Source organism: Symphalangus syndactylus, chromosome 11 (genome assembly GCF_028878055.3).
Source record: "Symphalangus syndactylus isolate Jambi chromosome 11, NHGRI_mSymSyn1-v2.1_pri, whole genome shotgun sequence".
NCBI lineage: Eukaryota > Metazoa > Chordata > Mammalia > Primates > Hylobatidae > Symphalangus > Symphalangus syndactylus.
This window is the reverse complement of record NC_072433.2, coordinates 118908753-118927838: the sequence shown is the minus strand read 5'-3', so window position 1 is coordinate 118927838 and position 19086 is coordinate 118908753. Positions and strand designations below refer to the sequence as shown.

General features: G+C 36.4%; 1 protein-coding gene across 2 annotated transcripts in view; it reads left to right on the top strand.

Moving 5' to 3' along the window:
• Nucleotides 1-19086, top strand: part of MEIKIN (meiotic kinetochore factor) — a 147955-nt gene that overhangs the window by 19992 nt on the left and 108877 nt on the right. For both annotated transcript variants that reach the window (XM_055299352.2, XM_055299351.2), the window contains exons 6-8: nt 3182-3301; nt 8224-8263; nt 13260-13315. In XM_055299352.2, the coding sequence (XP_055155327.1) occupies nt 3182-3301; nt 8224-8263; nt 13260-13315 (216 nt within the window). The remainder of the gene's footprint in view (nt 1-3181; nt 3302-8223; nt 8264-13259; nt 13316-19086) is intronic.

Here is a 19086-nt window from a genome sequence, read left to right as displayed (position 1 = left end):
GTTAAAATATCCATACACCCAAAGCAGTCTACAAATTTGATGCAATCTCTATCAAAATCTCAATGGCATTTTTTAATAGAAATAACAAAGCAACGCTGAAGTGTATACGGAACCACAAAGAAGCTCAAATAGCCAAAACAATCTTGAGAAGAACAAAGTAGGAACATCATACTTCCTGATTTCAAAATACATTGCAATGCTATAGTAATTCAAACAGTATGGTACTGTCATAAGAGAAATGAATCCATACATATATGGCCAACTTATCTTTGACAGGATGGAGTGCCAAGAATACACAATGAGGAAAGGATACTTTCTTCAACAAATGCTATTGGGAAAACTGAATATCCTCATACAAAACAATGAAATTGGACATTGACACCCATACACAAAAATTAATTCAAAATGGATTAAATACTTAAATATAAGACCTTAAGCTGTAAAACTCCTAGAAGAAAACATAGGGGAAAAGCTTCATAACATTAGTCTTAAAAGTGATTTCGTGGATATGATACCAAAAGTATAGGCAACAAGAACAGTAACGAGTGAGACATCATCACTTCTGCACAGCAAAAGCTTCCGCACAGCAAAAGAAACAATCAACAGTGTAAAGAGATAACCTACCAAAATGGAGGAAAATATCTGTAAATAATATATCTGATAAAGGAGTAAATAATTAAAATGCGTAAGGAATATAACTGAATAGCAAAACTAAGCAAAAAAGACAACCTGATTTAAAAAATAGAAACTTGTATAGATATTTCTCCAAAGCAGCAGCAGCAATAGCCAACAAGTATATAAAAAATACTCAACATCATGAATCATCAGGAACATGCAAATCAAAACCACAATATCACCTCACACTTGTTAAAAGGGCTATTACCAAAAAACAAAAACAAAAGATAACAAATGTTGGCAAGGATGTGGATAAATTAGAACCCTTGTACACTGTTGGTGGGAATGTAAAATGGCACAGCAGCTATAGAAACAGTATGGAGGTGTCTCTAAAAATTAAAAACAGAATGACCATGTGGTCCATCAATCCCTGTGTGAATATCCAAAATAATTAAAATCAGGATCTCAAAGAGATATTAGCACTCCCTTATTCATTGCAGCATTATTCACAGTAGCCGAGATGTGGAAAAAAACTAAATGTTTATTGATAGATGAATGGATAAAGAAAATATGATGCATAAATACAATGGAATATTATTCAGCCTTAAGAAAGAAATCCTGCAATTTGTGACAAGGTGGATGAACCTTGAGGACATTATGTTAAAAGAAATAAGCCAGTCACAGAGGGTCGAATACTTGATATTTCCACTTATATAAGTTATCTAAAAGAGCCAAACTCATAGAAGCAGAGAGTAGGATGATGTTTGACAGGATCTGGCAGGAAGGGAAAATTGGGAGTTGCTATCAATGGGTATTAAGTTTCACTTACACATGTAGAAGTGAGCTCTAGAGAGCTGCTGTAGAACACTGTGCCTTTAGTTAACAACACTGGATTGTACACTTAAAAGTTTGAGTGTATATCTCATGTTAAGTGTTCTAACTATAAAAAGAATTTTTAAAATTAAAATGTTTAAACTTTTAAAATTAAAAAAATCTTGAAACAAGGAAATTAAGTAGGAGGAAAAAGAATCAAGGAGAAATAGGAACAAGGAGAGGAAAATACTTTTAAAAATCTTCATTGAGATAAGAAAATATGTATTTTATCTGTTAAATAAGAATAGGATGCTATGAAAAAGAGGCTGTTCTAAGAACAATGAAGTGCAAAAGCAGAATGGAAAACTTAGTAAAAGGATTAAAATATTAAGTTGAGATTTACCAGAAAAAAAATCATAAGAAAAAACGGAGGAAAAAAGAGGAGAAAAATTTAAAAAAGATTAAAATTTAGAGGAAAAAAATATAAGATAGAAGAACAGTATATGAAATCCAACATCAAATAATAGGAGTTCCAGGAAAAGATAATGGAAAAAAGGGAAGAAAATTATTAAGAAATAATTCAAGAACATTTTTCGAGCGATAAATTATGAGTTTCCAGGTTAAAAGGACCATAGTGTGCCTAGTACAGTAGATGAAAAACACCAAGGCACAGCATTATGAAATTCTAAAACACCTGGGAGTGGAATAAATGGAATGGATTTATGCAGTTTGGTAGTATTTGAAATTAAATAGATTTAAAAATATAGAGAGACCAGGAGTGGTGGCACATGCCTGTAATCACAGCACTTTGGGAGGCTGAGGCAGGCGGATCATGAGGTCAGGAGATCGAGACCATGATGAAACCCCGTCTCTACTAAAAATACAAAAAATTAGCCGGGCGTGGTGGCGGGTGCCTGTAGTCCCAGCTACTCGGAGAGGCTGAGGCAGGAGAATGGCGTGAACCCGGGAGGTGGAGCTTGCAGTGAGCCGAGATTGCGCCACTGCACTCCAGCCTGGGCGACACAGCGAGACTCCGTCTCAAAAAAAAAAAAGAAACTGGTATTAAGTAATAGCAGTTTACGTACAGTTGTCCCTTGGTATCCGTGGGGATTGGTTCCGAGACCTCCCTTGGATACCAAAATCTGTGGATGCTGAAGTCCCTGATATAAAATGGCATGGTATTTGCATGTAACCTATGCACATCCTCCTACATACTTTAAATAATCTTTAGATTACTTATGATACTTAATACAATGTAAATGCTATGTAAATAGTTGTTATACTGTGTTGTTTAGAGAATAATGACAAGAAAAAAAGGCTGTATATGTTGAGTATAGATGCAATTTTTTTCTTGAATATTTTCAGTCCATGGTTGGTTGAATCCACAAATGTGGAACTCGTAGATACAAAGGGCTGACTGTATGTTATTTAGTGATGCGATTTTTAATGGCACATAGGTATAACATATATAAAATATAACAGGCAGCTCACATGTGTGCTACCTGTCTCTTAGATCAATAATCCTTATGGTAGAAAAGTCTACAGAGGAAGGCAGGGTAAGAGAACCAGAATAGACCATAGATTATTTACTATATTGATCCATCAAGGCTTATTTTTTTCTGTCTTATCCAAAACCTTCAAATATAATACCATCATTTGGTATGGGCTGGGGACCTAAGGTGGGGTAGAGAGTAACCCATCATTTGTAGGCTGTTGTTCAAAGTCTTACACAATTTCTTCTCTGCTGTTTTAGACTGGGAGTGTCCCAACTTGGAAGAACACATGCAGTGGAAGAATTCTACTCTTCTGGATACCAGTAAAGCAGTAGCAATAGAGAAGGCACCACAGTTTTCAAATGTCTCTGCAATTTTAAGTGAGTTGCACACACAGGGGAACATTTCTCATCTATGTTGGAAAAGCAAAGTATTTTTTCTCTTGAATGATTTCTAAGCTAAGTCTATCAGTTGGATTGCCTTTGGCTACAGATAATATCTAATAATAGCATAAGTATGTATGAGTTTACTTTTTTATTTATTTTGAGACAGAGTCTCACTCTGTTGCCCAGGCTGGAGCGCGGTGGCACGATTTAGGCTCACTGCAACCTCTGTCTCCCAGGTTCAAGCAATTCTCCTGCCTCAGCCTCCCTAGTAGCTGGGGTTACAGGCGCGTGCCACCACACCTAGTTAATTTTTGTATTTTTATAGAGATGGGGTTTCACCATGTTGGCCAGGCTGGTCTTGAACTCCTGACCTCAGGTGATCTGCCTGCCTTGGTTTCCCAAAGTGCTGGGATTACAAGTGTGAGCCACTGCTCCCGGGCACATCAAGCTAATTTAAAAAATTTTTTCTAGAGATGGAGTCTCGCTATGTTGCCCAGGCTGGTCTCAAACTCCTAGCCCCAAGTAATTCTTCTACCTTGGCCTTCCAAAGTGCTGAGATTACAGGCATGTGCCATTGCACTCAATCTTTTATAACTTTTTATTTTGAACTATTTTTAGACTTTTTGTTTAGTCTTTTTTTCTGTATCATGATCCTATCCTGGATCCCATGTCGCTTTTAATTGTTATTTCTCCCTAGTCTCCTGCAGTTTGTAATAGTTCCTCAGTCTTTCAGATTACTGATGTTATTTTGTAGAATGTCCCTTAATTGGGATTTGTCTTGATGTTTCCTTGTGATAGGAATGAAGTTATGGCTGGGTGCAGTGGCTGACACCTGTAATCCCAGCACTTTGGGAGACTGAGATGGAAGGACTGCTTGAGGCGAGGAGTTTGAGACCAGCCTGGGCAACATAGTGAGACCTCTGTCTCTACAAAAAATATAAAATGAGCCAGACGTGATGGTGCACGCCTGTAGTCCCAGCTACTCAAGAGGCTGAGGTGGGAGAATGAGAGGATCGCTTGAGGCCAGGAGGTCAAGGCTACAGTAAGCCATGTTTGTACCACTAAACTTCTGCCTGGGTGACAGAATGAGGATCTTCTCAAAAAAAAAAAAAAAAAAAAGGAATGAAGTTATGCAGTTTTTGTTAAGAATACCACAGAAATGGCCCTTGCAGTGTATCATATCATATCAAAGGGTTCATGATGTCCCCCCATTTTTATTTGAAAAATATTATGTCTTATTACCGGTGATGGTAAATTTCATCATTTGGTTAAGGTGGTATCTGCTGAATTTCTCCAGTTAAAGATTGCGTTTTCTCTTTGTAATTTTTGAATATCTACAAAAAGATAGTTTGAGACTGTAAACTCTGTTTCTCCTCAAACTTTGTTTCGCTAATTTTAGCAGCCATCAGAGGAGCCAGGTGACTTCAACCTTTATTCCTGTGGTGTTTGTCCAAGGGTGATTTTTTATTCTATTCTTTCCTGCTACTTTTATTAATTGAAATTCTACTGTAAAAGAAGAACTTTCTCTTTTCTGCCATTTGTTTATTTATTTGATTACTTATTCAGTGTAGACTCATGGATATTTATTTTATGGTTTGAAATCCAACACTTTCATCATTCGTTCGTTCATTTATGTATTTATTTATTTATTTATTTCTAGTATATATGTATAGAGTAGTTTCAGAAGTGTTAACCCAGGCTCCTGTAAGAAACACATTTAGTAAATAAATTACAGCATTTGCATACAGTTCTTTTTGTCTTTAGCATTATAGCATCCAGTCAAAATACTAATTTTCCAAAGTTACGTAAGTTCATTTGCTCCCCACCTCCCTTAGCATATGAGAAGTTATTCACTTGTAATATGTATAGCTAGAGTCATTTGTTATTGATTCACTTTTGCATTCACCTCTCCTGTTTGGTTTTGTTTATGTATTCAGGAATATGAAATATTACTATGGTTTTAAGAGTCATAGCTATATAAAAAGGTATTCTCAGAAAATTGTCACTTTCTCCTTCTTCCAGCTACCATTCTTCTCTTCTTTCTACCCCTTTCTCACTTACCCCCTGTGGGTAACCGGTCTTTTTAGTTTTTGGCTTATCCTTCCTGTGTTTCTTTTGTACAAATGAGGAGATATCCATGTATTTCTTTATATCCTCTTCTTTGTTACATGAAGGGTACCGCGCTATATAGCTACTGTTTTTTCACTTTGATTTTTCCACCTAACAGTATATACTGGAAATCACTCCACGTTGGTTTACATAGAGATCTTCCTCTTATTTTTTACAGCTGCATAGTACTTCACTCTGTGGATGTACTTTTGTTTATTCAAAAATACCTATAAATTGGGTATTTAGGTTTTTCCCCAATATTTTGCCACCATAAACAATACTGCAGTGAATAAACTTATGATATATATTTTCATGCTATTGGCAGTGTGTCTTCAAGGTAGATTTCCAGAGGTAGGATAGCTGGGTCAAAAGGTAAGTGCATATATCATTTTATTGGATATTGCCAAATTTTCGTCCAGAAGGATTATAACAGTTTGCATTCCCAACAGCAGTGTGTTAAAGTGCTGGTCTCCCTATATCCTTACCAACAGAATGTGTTGTCATATTTTTTTTTAATTTTTGCTACTCTCATAGGTGACGAATGTTATCTCTGTGCTATTTTAACTTGCATTTCCATAATTATATGTGAGTTTAAACATTTTTCATATGTTTAAGGGCTATTTTTATTTGAAGAATATTGGCCTTTTGTCTGTGGTATATATTATGAATATTTTGTCCCAGTTTGTCAGTTGTCTTTTTGTTCATGGTATTTTTTGTCATGCAACATTTTTTTATTTATATTGGATTTATGTTTCTCCCATACCAGCCCAGAGCTAGTGTAGCAGTTCACTAATATCGTCAAGATCATAGGGTCTTATGTCAACATGCAACCAAGTGTGTTGGCTTGTTACCCCATAGTTGCAAGGTGGTTACTAAACTCTAGGTGTCACAGCCATGTTCCTGGTAGAAAGAATGAGAGAGGGCAGGAATAGCCCCACATATATTCTTTTATTGGAAGACGAAAAGCTTTCCCAGAAATTCCCAGCTGACTTCTACTTTGGTCTATTGGCCAGAACTGGGTCGTGCATCTGTCTACCACCAGGGAGGCTGAGAAACCAAGTATTTCGCTTTCCTATCCTCTATTGTGGTAGAAGGCAAGGAAAATGAAGAAGGGGAGTAGGAATGGATATTGTCAGCCCACCTATTAGAGCCTGCCACTACGAAAGGGTCGTATTAGTCAAAGAACATTGAGTTAGGGGTCCTTTATTGGAAAGTTGATAGCTGTCTGGATGGCAATATTTCTACAGTGTTTGAAGGCCATGTCTTCTATGTTATGTTTAGTTTGGCAACTCCTTTGCTGAAATAAAGTTCTCAAAGAAGCAGCCTGTCTCTTTAGCAAATATTTTGGTTAGGATTCTTGTCTGTTGCAAATGTCAAAAAATCTAACAGTATTAGGTTAAAAAGGGAATTTGTTACCATATGTACCTGAAAAATTCAGCAATAAATCAGGTACATATGCAACTTTATCCAGGGTTTCAAATGATATCGGTAGGATCCATTTCCTCTCTATCTCTTGGCTCAGGATCCCACTATGTCAGTTATGCTCTCAGACAAGTCCCTTCTTAGAGAAACTTTTGCTGGCTCTGGGCTTACATAATCACAGCCTCAAATACATTGAAAAAAGTGCTTCTGATTCCCAGCAATTTGAACTGAAGTCCTGGACCTTACACATGGGTTTCGTTAGTTTATATGCCTTACCCTGAACCAGTCACTCTGTCCAGGGAGATGCAGGGCTCTCACAGCATTGAGTTATAGGCTATGCCTGGACCATCAAGGGAAAAAAAATGAGGTGACTGTTACCAGCAAAAACAGAGTAGATGCTAGATGATAAGGGTCCACTGTAGCCCTTTATGTTTTGAGAACCTCCCTTTGAGGAAATGCTTAAAGGCATCATTCACTTTGTCTCCTCTTAATTGGTGAGATTTAAAAAGTCTAATCTAACATAAGCAAAATACCACAGCCACTAAAGGTTTTAATTTCTTTAGACAACTAAACCCATGGTTCTTTATATTCCTAGTAATATCTTAATGTACCTGAGGCAGTCAAATGTTGGCTGACAGAAATTCTCTTGACTAATCAATCTATTAGTATGCATTTCTATATATTTGATATTGGACTAGTATTCGACTGTGAGTTTTCTAATCTTTTTTTTTTTTTTGAGACGGAGTATCACTCTTGCCCAGGCTGGAGTGCAGTGGCGCAATCTCGGCTCACTGCAGCCTACACCTCCTGTGTTCAAGCAATTCTCGTGCCCCAGCCTCCCAAGTAGCTGGGATTACAGGCACATGCTGCCACGGCCGGCTAATTTTTGTGTTTTTAGTAGAGACGGGGTTTCACCATGTTGCCTGGGCTGGTCTTGAACACCTGACCTCAGGTGATCCACCTGCCTCGGCCCCCCAAAGTGTTGGGATTACAGGCATGAGCCACCGTGCCCGGCCTAGTTTTGTAATTTGACCAGTTATTTTTTTCTTATATGTAAAATGGGGATAATAAATTGATGTATTTACCTGAAAGGATTGTTGTAAGAATCAAGTAAGATAATACACGTAAAAAGACTTCAAAAATTATAAAGAACTACTCAAATACAAGGGAGAGATTCCTGTATCTCATAAAATTTTGCGACATTTTTTTACTTTGATATTTTGAAAATATTTTTACCTAATTTAAGTGGCAGACATAAAAACAATATTAAAAAAGTTATAAAAATGAACTGCACTTGGGGGAAAATATTCATTTTTACCTAATTTTTGCCTCTGGTTTGTCTTCGAATTATATTTCTAATAGATTGTTTTTATTTTCTTTCCTAGGTACCTCTTCAGAAGACTATCAGAAATGCCATAGAAAAACGTAAGAACTAAAAATTTTAAAATTGTTGAGCTTCTGAAACCCTGTATTATAATAGTATATAGCAAATATGATTGTTAGTCCACAAGCTCAGGTGTTCATTTATTATTTGTTGAGGACTCACTATGTGTCAGGACTGTTGTAATTGCTAGCGATATAGTAGTGAACAAAATTGACTAAAAACAAAATCTCTGCTCTCAGCAATGATAGCAAAAAGGAAAAGTTTGAGAAATATTCAAGAGGGATAGTCAATAGTTTTTAGTGACAGATTGGAAGAAGTTGAAATCCAAGTTGGCTCTCAGCCCTCTGACTTAGGAAATTGGATGAAAACTTGTTCACTAGGTGAGGGAACACAAATGAAAAAGCAAGAGTGGGTTGGGGTAATAATGAGGTACCGACAGCACTTTGAAGTGGAGATGTCCAACAACAAGTTGGATGGCCCAGCCTGGAGAGCAAGGGAAGTCCTGGGCTGAAGGCATAGTTGTCTCCTTGGGAAAGTATGTAGAGTGAGAAGAGAGTAGCATTAGTATGATAGCCTCTTTATAAATATGCCTGTATCTAAATGGTGAGAAATTTCTGAAGAAAAGAAACTGTTACTGTTTTTTTGGGTGAATTGTCCTTCAGTAAATAACAGTGAAAATTGTAAATAGAAATGACTAAGGTGACCAGAGATGAAGATGGACTCGCTTAAAAAATTCCTTCCCAATTTATAATATAATATATTCTTAAGGAGGATAGAAGGGTATTTGGATAATAACGATACCAGATTTGAGTGCCTATCACCTACTAGACATCTGGCATTCTCTTTATTTGAGTAGCACATTCACAAAGTAAAACTGCTACAACTTTGACATAGTAGCTAATGGAGAAAGGGGGTTTTATTTATATTGTGATAACTTCTTTTTAGATCCACTTTAATGACTGTTGCCTATGTATTGAAATGGAGCAAATGTAATAAAACACTTCATTATGTGTATCTGAGACTATTTCCTGTCTCACCTAAATACTGACCTCTCTTTGAAAAATAAAACCTACCACTTATATGTGCAAAGAAAATACAGCTTCATTTATTTTTTTTAAATAACTCATCTAAACTTCTCTTAAAGCCTCATCACCCTTCTCCCCTATTTAGCTGGGAAATAATGAGTTAAACTCACTTATTGTCATCCATTTACTTTTGGTTAGAAGTCCTTTTTGGGTAAATGCTGAATCTTGGATTTTCTCCCCATTCCATAGTCCTGAGAATGGCATATTGGTAGGTGATCATATCCCTTTATCTGCCTGGGCAGTTTCAGTATATGCCTGTTTCCTGACATAATTCTTAATAGAGTACCCTTGTACTCTCAGAAATGTTCCAGTTTGGACAAATAGTCACCCTAAATGTAAGTGTTTAGGAATAGGGGCAGACCTTACGTAGCCTTGTAGCAGTGCTGGGGAAAGGGTGAGGTTGGGATCTGAGGGTATCTGGAGTCCCATAAGCTGTCTCTGGATTTTTACTGATTCATGCTGCAAGGCTGCTAGACTGGTTCTATACCTGGTCTGGGCTCCACTGAAGAAATCACTGACTCATAAACTTAAGGCCTTATTTAGGACCTGAGGTCCTCCATTGCTGATTTTACCTCACCTTGGTTTTTGTTGCTTTCTCAAACCCTTTGAGTCTCATTGAAGTCTTGTATCCAGACTTTGACTAGGTGGCTTTCCACAACCTTTGTAGTAGAGTCACTTCACTGCAGCACTCCTATGCCAGGTGTTTTGGCTGTAAATTTGGCCACTTTCTTCATTGCCCTTGGTGTATGGAACCTTGAGAACTTGTTCTCAATGCCCAGGAATTAAGAGAATCTCAGGAGAGCTAACTGATGCCGCCTCTCTGCCTGAACATCCCCAGCTCTTCTTGTCGTGTTGTTTCCTCCCTGTGTGGACATCTCGTAGAGTTCTAAACAGGGAGTTAGTACATACTCCCTCTTCTTTTGGCTTTCTCTTCATCTCTTCTAATGTCATCTTCCCATTTATTACCCCATCTCCATATTTGGGCATTGAGGGAGAAAAGTCAGCTCCCATTGTCTGCTTGTTTTCTAAGTCTTTGTCCCCCTTCTCTTTCTAATAGTGCTCTAGACTGGAAGGTGTGGAGGAGAGATCTAGCTTTGTTAACTTCCTTAGCTTTTTCTGTATCATATGGTTGTCTTAGTCTGTTTTCTATTGCTTATTACAAAATACCTGAAACTGGGTAATTTATAAAGAAAAAGAATTCCTTTTCTTTCCTTCCCTTCCCTTCCCTTCCCTTCCCTTCCCTTCTCTTCCCCCTTCCCCTTTCCCTTCCCCTTCCCCTTCCCCTCCCCCTCCCCTCCCCTCCCTTCCTTTTTCTTTTTCTTTTCTTTTTCTCCTCTTTCTCTTTCTTTCTCTCTCTCCCCCCCTTCCTTCCATCTGTCTGTCCATCCTTCTTCCTTCCTTCCTTCTTTCCTTTCTTTCTTTCTTTTTTTTTTTTTCTTTTCGAGACAGAGTGTTACTCTGTTGCCCAGGCTGGAGTGCAGTGGCACCATCATAGCTCACTGTAACCTCAAACTCCTGGGTTCAAGTGATCCTCCAGCCTCAGCCTCCTGAGTAAATAGGACTACAGGCATGTGCCACCATGCCTGGCTAGGAATTTATTTCTTACAGTTATGGAGGCTAAGAATTCTAAGGTCAAGGGGCTGCAGTTAGTGAGGTCCTTCTTGCTGATGGGGACTCTCCACAGAGTCCCGAGGTAGCACAGGGCATCACATAGCAAAGGGACTGAACATAGTAGCTCAGGTCTCTCTTTTTCGTTTTGTAAAGCCAATCATACCATTCCCATGATAACATATTAATCCATTACTCCATTAATCCATGAATGGCTTAATCCATTTATGAAGGCAGAGCCCTCATGATCCAGTCACCTCTTAAAGACCCTGTCTCTCAATACTGCCACATTGGGTATTAAATTTCAACACGAATTTTGAAGGGGACAAACATTCAAACCATAGCAATGGCTAATAGTAGAACTCTGTAGTTGTGTTTTAACTTACATATATTAATAGGAACTTGAGGAATGTAGCAAAATGTTAAATGTGCTTTTCATGTTGTCTTAGAGTTTGGACAATGGCCTTACTGATAAACACAAATCTTTGACAAGTACCCCCATTCCTTATTCTGTGTAGAATTACCTATGTGGAGTTTGTAAAAGGTGAGGTCAAAACCCAATTCTACCAGCATTAGCTTATTACTCATCTCCAAACTAAGAAAAGGCTAAGAATACATGGAGAGGATGAAAAGTCCAAGAATGTGTGTTTCTTTGAAAAGAGCTATATATTGGTGTCATATGGAGCAAGGAGACTTCTCCCTTACCTCAACACAAGAAAGGAAGCTCCAAGAGAACCATTTGGAAGTTTCAACATACGTCCCTGGGAGTTAGTTTCTGACTCATACCCGAAAAGTCTAAAGGCAAAGAGGGTCTATTAGGTGCGTTGGTATGGCAGAATAAAGAGGAAGCTAGATATATTTTCAGAGTTTGACATGACAAAGATCTGTGCATAATGCCAATAGACCAAATATGGATTCCATAGAAGGGGGCTAATTATGGATCATCTTGAAAGGGATTATGCCCAATATGACTTCCTGCAAAGGATGAATTAACCTCACTCAAAAGCAGTTGGAGGTTCTATCATCAAAGGCAAAAGCTGAGGAGATGATAAAAAGCAGCAAGTGAGAGAGCTCCAGTGATAGGTAGAGCTCCAGTGATAGGTAGAGCTCCAGTGATAGGTAAACCTCCAACGAACCCTTCAGAATACTTCAAGTTTGAAAGAGTCCACATTTGATTACCTGTCATATCCCAGAGATACCATGGCACATAACTGTATCAGTCAAGATTGAGAAAGACTTTCCTGTACATTTCTAAAACTCCTTTCCTGTAATTCACTGCCAGAGGAACCTGAAGTGTAGTTTCCAAATAGGCAAGGGAAAAGAACAAGAAACAGAGATGAAACCAATGGTGGTTGCTCTTTCCACAGCATATTCTGAGTGTAAATCATGCCCAAGCTGAGAAAGGGAAAAAATTTAAATTGCATCAGGAGAGTTTGGATTTGTAATATTACCCTGAACTTTGTGTTACCTAAAAATAGCTACTTATTACAAGAGAATGCCAGAAAGGTGTTAGTAAAAAGAAATCTACCTGGAAGTTCATTCAGAGGCAAGAAAGTACTATTTTGACAGGATACGTTTAAAGGGAAATATGAAAGAATAAAATTGTTTCTGTTTACTGAGTTCAACTATTCAATTAATCAGTATAGGAATTTAGAAAATTCCCTTCTCACATTTGGTTTTCAACTGCATTTTCTTGCTAGGGACTCAGAAATCCCATTTTTGTGGTCAGAGGCTGAGCTTTGATCCTTTGGTATTTATTCCTTTTGTGATAGCTAGTCCTTTCCTGCACATTTAGATAGAATTGGGGGTGGTCTAGTTTGTAGAAGTACAAAAAAAAAACCCAGGATATTAATTTCAAAAAAATCTTTTACTGCAGTGTAGCCTGGGTAACAGAGCAAGACCCTCTCTCAATAATAATAATAATAATAATCAATCTGTCATGTATCTTAAAATTCTTTCCACAAGAATCTTAGGAAACAAGATTGCTATCCCTTTTGCATAAATGAGGTAACCAAGACTCAAGACAGGCTAAGTAGTTTTCCAAAGGCCACTCAACAAGTGTGAGTAGTGGAACTGGAGTTTAAAGCAAGGTCTGTCTTATTCTAAACACTATGCCCTGTCCTCTACTCATATTGCTTCACACTCATAAATGTATAAATATATTGCCTTTTTTATTAAACTATTTGTTCATTTAAATACCATAACATTTTTCTAAGCAACTGTATATTTTCCCACAGGATAATTAATTTCAAATAAATATCTTTATTTTAAATATTATTTGAGGATTTTTGAAAGTTACTGAAGGATTTAGAAAATACCACTAACTAGTTTGTTCTTGTTATAGAGTGATGACAGTAGCAGATCAAAATGTTTCTCCAAAAGCTTCAAATTCAGAATCAGGTAATAAATAATGAAACTAATTATTTTCTGTAGTAATTGTAATATTTATGTTAAAATACATGATTCTGTATTTATTTTTGCTACCTGCAACATGCATTAACAAAGTTAGTAGCCCAGTGAACCGAGTACTTTTTAGCTTGGTTGTATTTAAGAAATGAAGATATGTGGGATCAGAAAGTGGGTCTTAGCTATCCCCACAGCATCAATCATTTATTCATTTAATAACATTTAATGGATATGAACTCCATACTAGGTATTGTTATATCTACTAGTGGAAGTGATACACTTTTCCTCCCCTTGTAGATTTCAGTTGTAGAAGAGGACAATAAGTAAACATATATTGTAGTTATGCATAATGATTGAAAAATAAAGGGATCAGCAAAGTGTCTTGCAAACCCTTATGTAGTTTACTATTAGGATAAATTTAGCAAGATATTTACATCCTTATTAACCTCTGCTGTATCTCAGATTTTTCTGTATTTCCTGCATCAAGTTTTATAGCATCCATTTGAAAGTAAATTTGAAGAATTGCTCATTTTGCTCCTGATGGTTGTAAATGTTTGTATGAATATGTATTTGCATAATCTTCATTTTAAGAAGTTATCTTAATGAGCATTTACTAAATGCCGCACATTAAGTTAGGAACTGTAGGTATAAAACAATTAATATACTTTCTGTTCTAAGCAAAATTAGTCTAGTGATAAAAACTAATCTTATAAAAGCACAAAATCCCTGGAAGGAGCAATACCTTCTACCCCGGAGGGTTAGCATTGGAAGAAGGATTTGTTTTACAGATCAAAGAATAAGGGAATGTGTGAATAACAGATGAGCACTAATTAAAGGGAAAGTGGTAAGCGTACCAAAAACAACCATGATTTTACCTAGGTTTTGCCGAATAAAAAGTGTTGCTTTAGCTGTGGAAAATATTTACAAAGCTTGGTGGTAGGGCAGAATAGTGATTCTTGAATTCTGTATGTTTTTGTATTCTTACTTTTATTTTAAAATTTAAAATTAAATAAGCAACTTCTTACTCTAGAGATTTTTTTACACATTTCTTTTTACAGTGTTTTTATTAATATTTGTGGATATGTAGATGGTGTATATATTTATGGTTTACATGAGATATTTTAATACAGGCATGCAATGCATAATAATCACATCAGGGTAAGTAGGGTATCCATGCCCTCAAGCATTTATCCTTTGTGTTACGAATAATACAGTTATACTCTTTTAGTTATTTTTAAATGTATAATTAAGTTATTTTTGACTACAGTCATCCTGTTGTGCTAGCAAATACTAGGTCTTATTCATTCTTTCTAACTATTTTTTTGTACCCATTAACCATCCCCACCTTCCGTACAAATCACTCCCCCTCCCCAACTATCCTTCTCAGCCTCTGGTAACCATCCTTCTATTCTCTATCTCCACGAGTTCAATTGTTTTGATTTTAGATCCCATAAATAAGTGAGAACAAGCGATATTTGTCCTTCTGTGCCTGGTTTATTTCACTTATCATAATGACCTTCAGTTTCATTCACATTATTGTAGATGACAGGATCTCATTCTTTTTTATGGCTGAATAGTACTCCATTGTGTTTATGTACCACATTTTCTTTATCCATTCATCTGTTGATGGACACTTAGGTTGCTTCCAAATCTTGGCTGTTGTGAATAGTGCTGAAACAAATGTGGGAGTGCAGATACCTCTTTGATATACTGATTTCCTTTTGTTTGCATATGTACTCAGCAGTAGGATTGCTGGATTGTATGATATCTCTATTTTTATGTTTTCGAGGAAGCTCCAAACAGTTATCCATAGTGGTTATATTAATGTACATTCCCACCAACAGTATACGAGGGTTCCCTTTTCTCTACATCCTCACCAGCATGTTATTGCCTGACTTTTGGATAAACGCCATTTTAACTGGGGTAAGATGATATGACATTGTAGTTTTGATTTGCATTTCCCTGATGATCAGTGATGTTGAGCACCTTTTCATATACCTGTTTGCCATTTGTCTGTCTTCTTTTGAGAAATGTCTGTTTAGGTCTTTTGCTCATTTTTAATTGGATTATTAGATTTTTGTTGTGTAGATAGAGTTGTGTGAGCTCCTTATATATTCTGGTTATTAATCCCTAATTAGATGGAGTAGTTTGCAAATATTTTCCCCCATTCTGTGGGTTGTCGCTTCACTTTATTGATTGTTTCCTTTGCTGTGCAGAAGCATTTTAACTTGATGTAATCTCATTTGTCATTTTGCTTTGGTTGCCTGTGTTTGTAGGGTATTACTCAAGATATCATTGCCCAGCCCAATGTCCAAGAGACTTTCCCCAATGTTTTCTTGTAGTAGTTTCATAGTCTGAGGTCTTAGATTTAAGTTTTTAATACATTTTAATTTGATTTTTGTATATGGCAACAGACAAGGGTCTAATTTCATTCTTTTTCACATAGCTATCCAGTTTTCCAAGCACCATGTTAAAGCAACTGGCCCTTCCCCAAAGAATGTCCTTGGCACATTTGTAAAAAAATGAGTTCACTGTAGATGTATAGATTTATCTATGGGCTCTCTTTTCTGATTCCTTGGTCTATGTGTCTATTTTTTATGCCAGTACCATGCTGTTTGGGTTACTGTAGCGCCATAGTATAATTTAAAGTCAAGTAGTGTGATTTCTCAGTTTCATTATTTTCGCTCAGGTTAGCTTTGACTATTCTGGATCTTTTGTGTTCCATATAAATTTTAGTACTTTGTTTTATTTGTGGGAAGAATTTCATTGATATTTTGATAGGGATTGCATTATACTTACAGATTGCTTTGGGTAGTGTGGCCATATTAACAATATTGATTCTTTCAGTCCATGAACGTGGAATATCTTTCCAATTTTTTGCTGTCTTCTTCAATTTCTTGCATCAGTGTTTCATAGTTTTCATTGTAGAGATCTTTCAGATCTTTGGTTAAGTCCTAGATATTTTAGTTTATATGTTGCTCTTGTAAATGGTGTTACTTTCTTGACTTCTTTTTCAGATTGTTCACACTTGGCATATGGAAATGCCACTGATTTTTGTATGTTGATTTTGTATCAAGTAACTTTGCTAATTTGCTAGTTCTACTAGTTTTTTGGTGGAATCTTTAGTTTTTAAGTATAAGATCATGTCATCTGCAAACAAAGATAATTTGACTTCTTCCTTTACAATTTGGATGCCCTTTATTTCTTTCTCTTGTCTGGTGGCTGTAGCTAGACTTCCGATACTATGTTGAATAATAATGGTGAAAGTGAGCATCGTGTCTTGTTCCAGGTTTACAAAGAAAGGCTTTCAGTTTTTCCCCATTTAGTATAATACTAGCTGTAGGTCTCTCATATATTGGCTTTTATTATATTATTATATTCCTTCTGTACCTAGTGTTTTGAGAATTTTTATCATGAAGGGATGTTGAATTTTATCACGTGATTTTCTAGCATAATTTAAATGATCATATGGTTTTTTCCTTTATTCTGTTGATATGATGTATCATATTGATTGATTTGCATATGTTGAACCATCCTTGCATCCCTGGGGTAAATCCCACTTGGTCTTGAAGAATGAGCTGTTTAATATGTTGTTGAATTCAGTTTGCTATTTTGTTGAGGATTTTTACATCAATATTCATCAGAGATATTGGCCTATAGTTTTCTCTTTTTGATATGTCTTTGTCTGGTTTTCATATCAGGATAATACTGATTGCATTGAATGAGTTTGGCAGTATTCCCTCATCCTCTATTTTTTGGAACAGTTTGAGTAGGATTGGTATTAGTTCTTCTTTAAATATTTGGTAGAATTCAACAGTGAAGCCTCTAGGTCTTGGAATTTTCTTTACCAGGAGACTTTTTATTATAGCTTCAATCTTGTTACTTGTATTGTCCTGTTCAGGTTTTGGATTTATTTATTTATTTATTTATTTTGAGATGAAGTCTTACTCTGTTGCCCAGGCTGGAGTGCAATGGCACAATCTCAGCTCACTGCAACCTCTGACTCCCAGGTTCAAGTGATTCTCTTGCCTCAGCCTCCTGCGTAGCTGGGATTACAGGTGCACGCCACCATGCCTGGCTAATTTTTGTATTTTTAGTAGAGACGGGCTTTCACCATGTTGGTCAGGCTGGTCTCAAACTCCTGACTTCATGATCCGCCCACCTTGGCCTCCCAAAGTGGTGGAATTACAGGCTGGAGCCACCTGCCCGGCTCAAGGTTTTGGATTGCTTCATGGTTCAGTCACACTAGATTGCATATGTCTACTGGCATGTAGTTGCTCATAGTAGATACTAATGATCCTTTGAATGTCTGCAGTATCAGTTGTGATGTGTCCCTTTTTATCTCTGATTTTATTTAATTGGGTTTTCTGTCTTGTTTCTTAGTCTGGCTACAGGTTTGTCAGTTGTTTTTTTTTAATAAGAAACCAATTTTTTGTTTCATTGCTTTTTTGTATTGTTTTCAAATTCATTTGTTTCTGCTCTGATCTTTTTTATTTATTCTACTAATTTTGGGTTTGGTTTGCTCTTTTTTTAGTTATTTAAGATACATTGTTAGGTTGTTTATTTGAAGTTTTTATTCTTTTTGATATAAGCATTTGTAACTGTAAATTTCCCTGTTAGTACTGCTTTCACTGTATCCTGTAGGTTTTGGTATGTTGTATTTCCATTATGATTTGTTTCAAGAATATTTTCAGTTTCCTTCTTAATTCTTCATTGACTCACTAGTCATTCAGGAGCATATTGTTCAATTTTCATGTGTTTGTTAGTTTCCAAAATTCCTTGTTATTTTTTGTCTTTTATTTTAGATTCAGGTGTACACGTATCTAATTTGTTATGTAGATAAATTGTGTGTTGCAGTAGTTTGGTGTGCAGATTATTTCATCATCTATGTAATAAGCATAGTACCTGATAGGTACTTTTTCAATAGTCACCCTCCTCTCACCCTCAGGTAGGCCCCAGTGTCTGTTGTTCCTTCTTTCTGTCCATATATACCCAATGTTTAGGTCCCACTTATAAGTGAGACTGCAGTATTTGGTTTCCTGTTCCTGTATTAGTTTGCTTAGGATAATGGCCTCCAGATTTATCTGTGTTGCTGCTGAGGACATATTCTTATTCTTTTGTATGACTGCGTAGCATTCCATGGTGTATATGTACCACGTTTTTTTATCCAGTCTACCATTGATGAACATTTCGGTTCATTCCATGTCTTTGCTATTGTGAATAATGCTGTGATAAATATATGCTTGGATGTGTCTTTATGGTAGAATATGTTATATTCCTTTGGGTATATGCCCAATAATGGGATTGCTGGGTCAAATGGTAGTTCTGTTTTTAGCTCTTTGAGGAATTACCACACTGCTTTCCACAATGGTTGAAATAATTTACACTCCCATTAACAGTATATAAGCATTGTTTTCTTTGCAACTTTGTCAGTATCTGTTATTTTTTTACTTTTTAATAATAGTCATTCTGACTAGTCTGAGATGGTATCATTGTGGTTTTGATTTGCATTTCTCTAATGGTTAGTGATGTTGAGCATTTTTGCATGTTTGTTGGTCATGTATATGTCTTCTTTTGAAGATTGTCTGTTCATGTCCTCTGCCCACTTTTTAATGGAATGGTTCTTTGCTTATAAACTTGTTTAAATTCCTTATAGATTCTGATATTAGACCTTTGTCAGATGCATAGTTAGCAAATATTTTCTCCCATTCTATAGATCGTTGATTCTGTTGATAGTTTCTTTTGCTGTGCAGAAACTCTTTAGT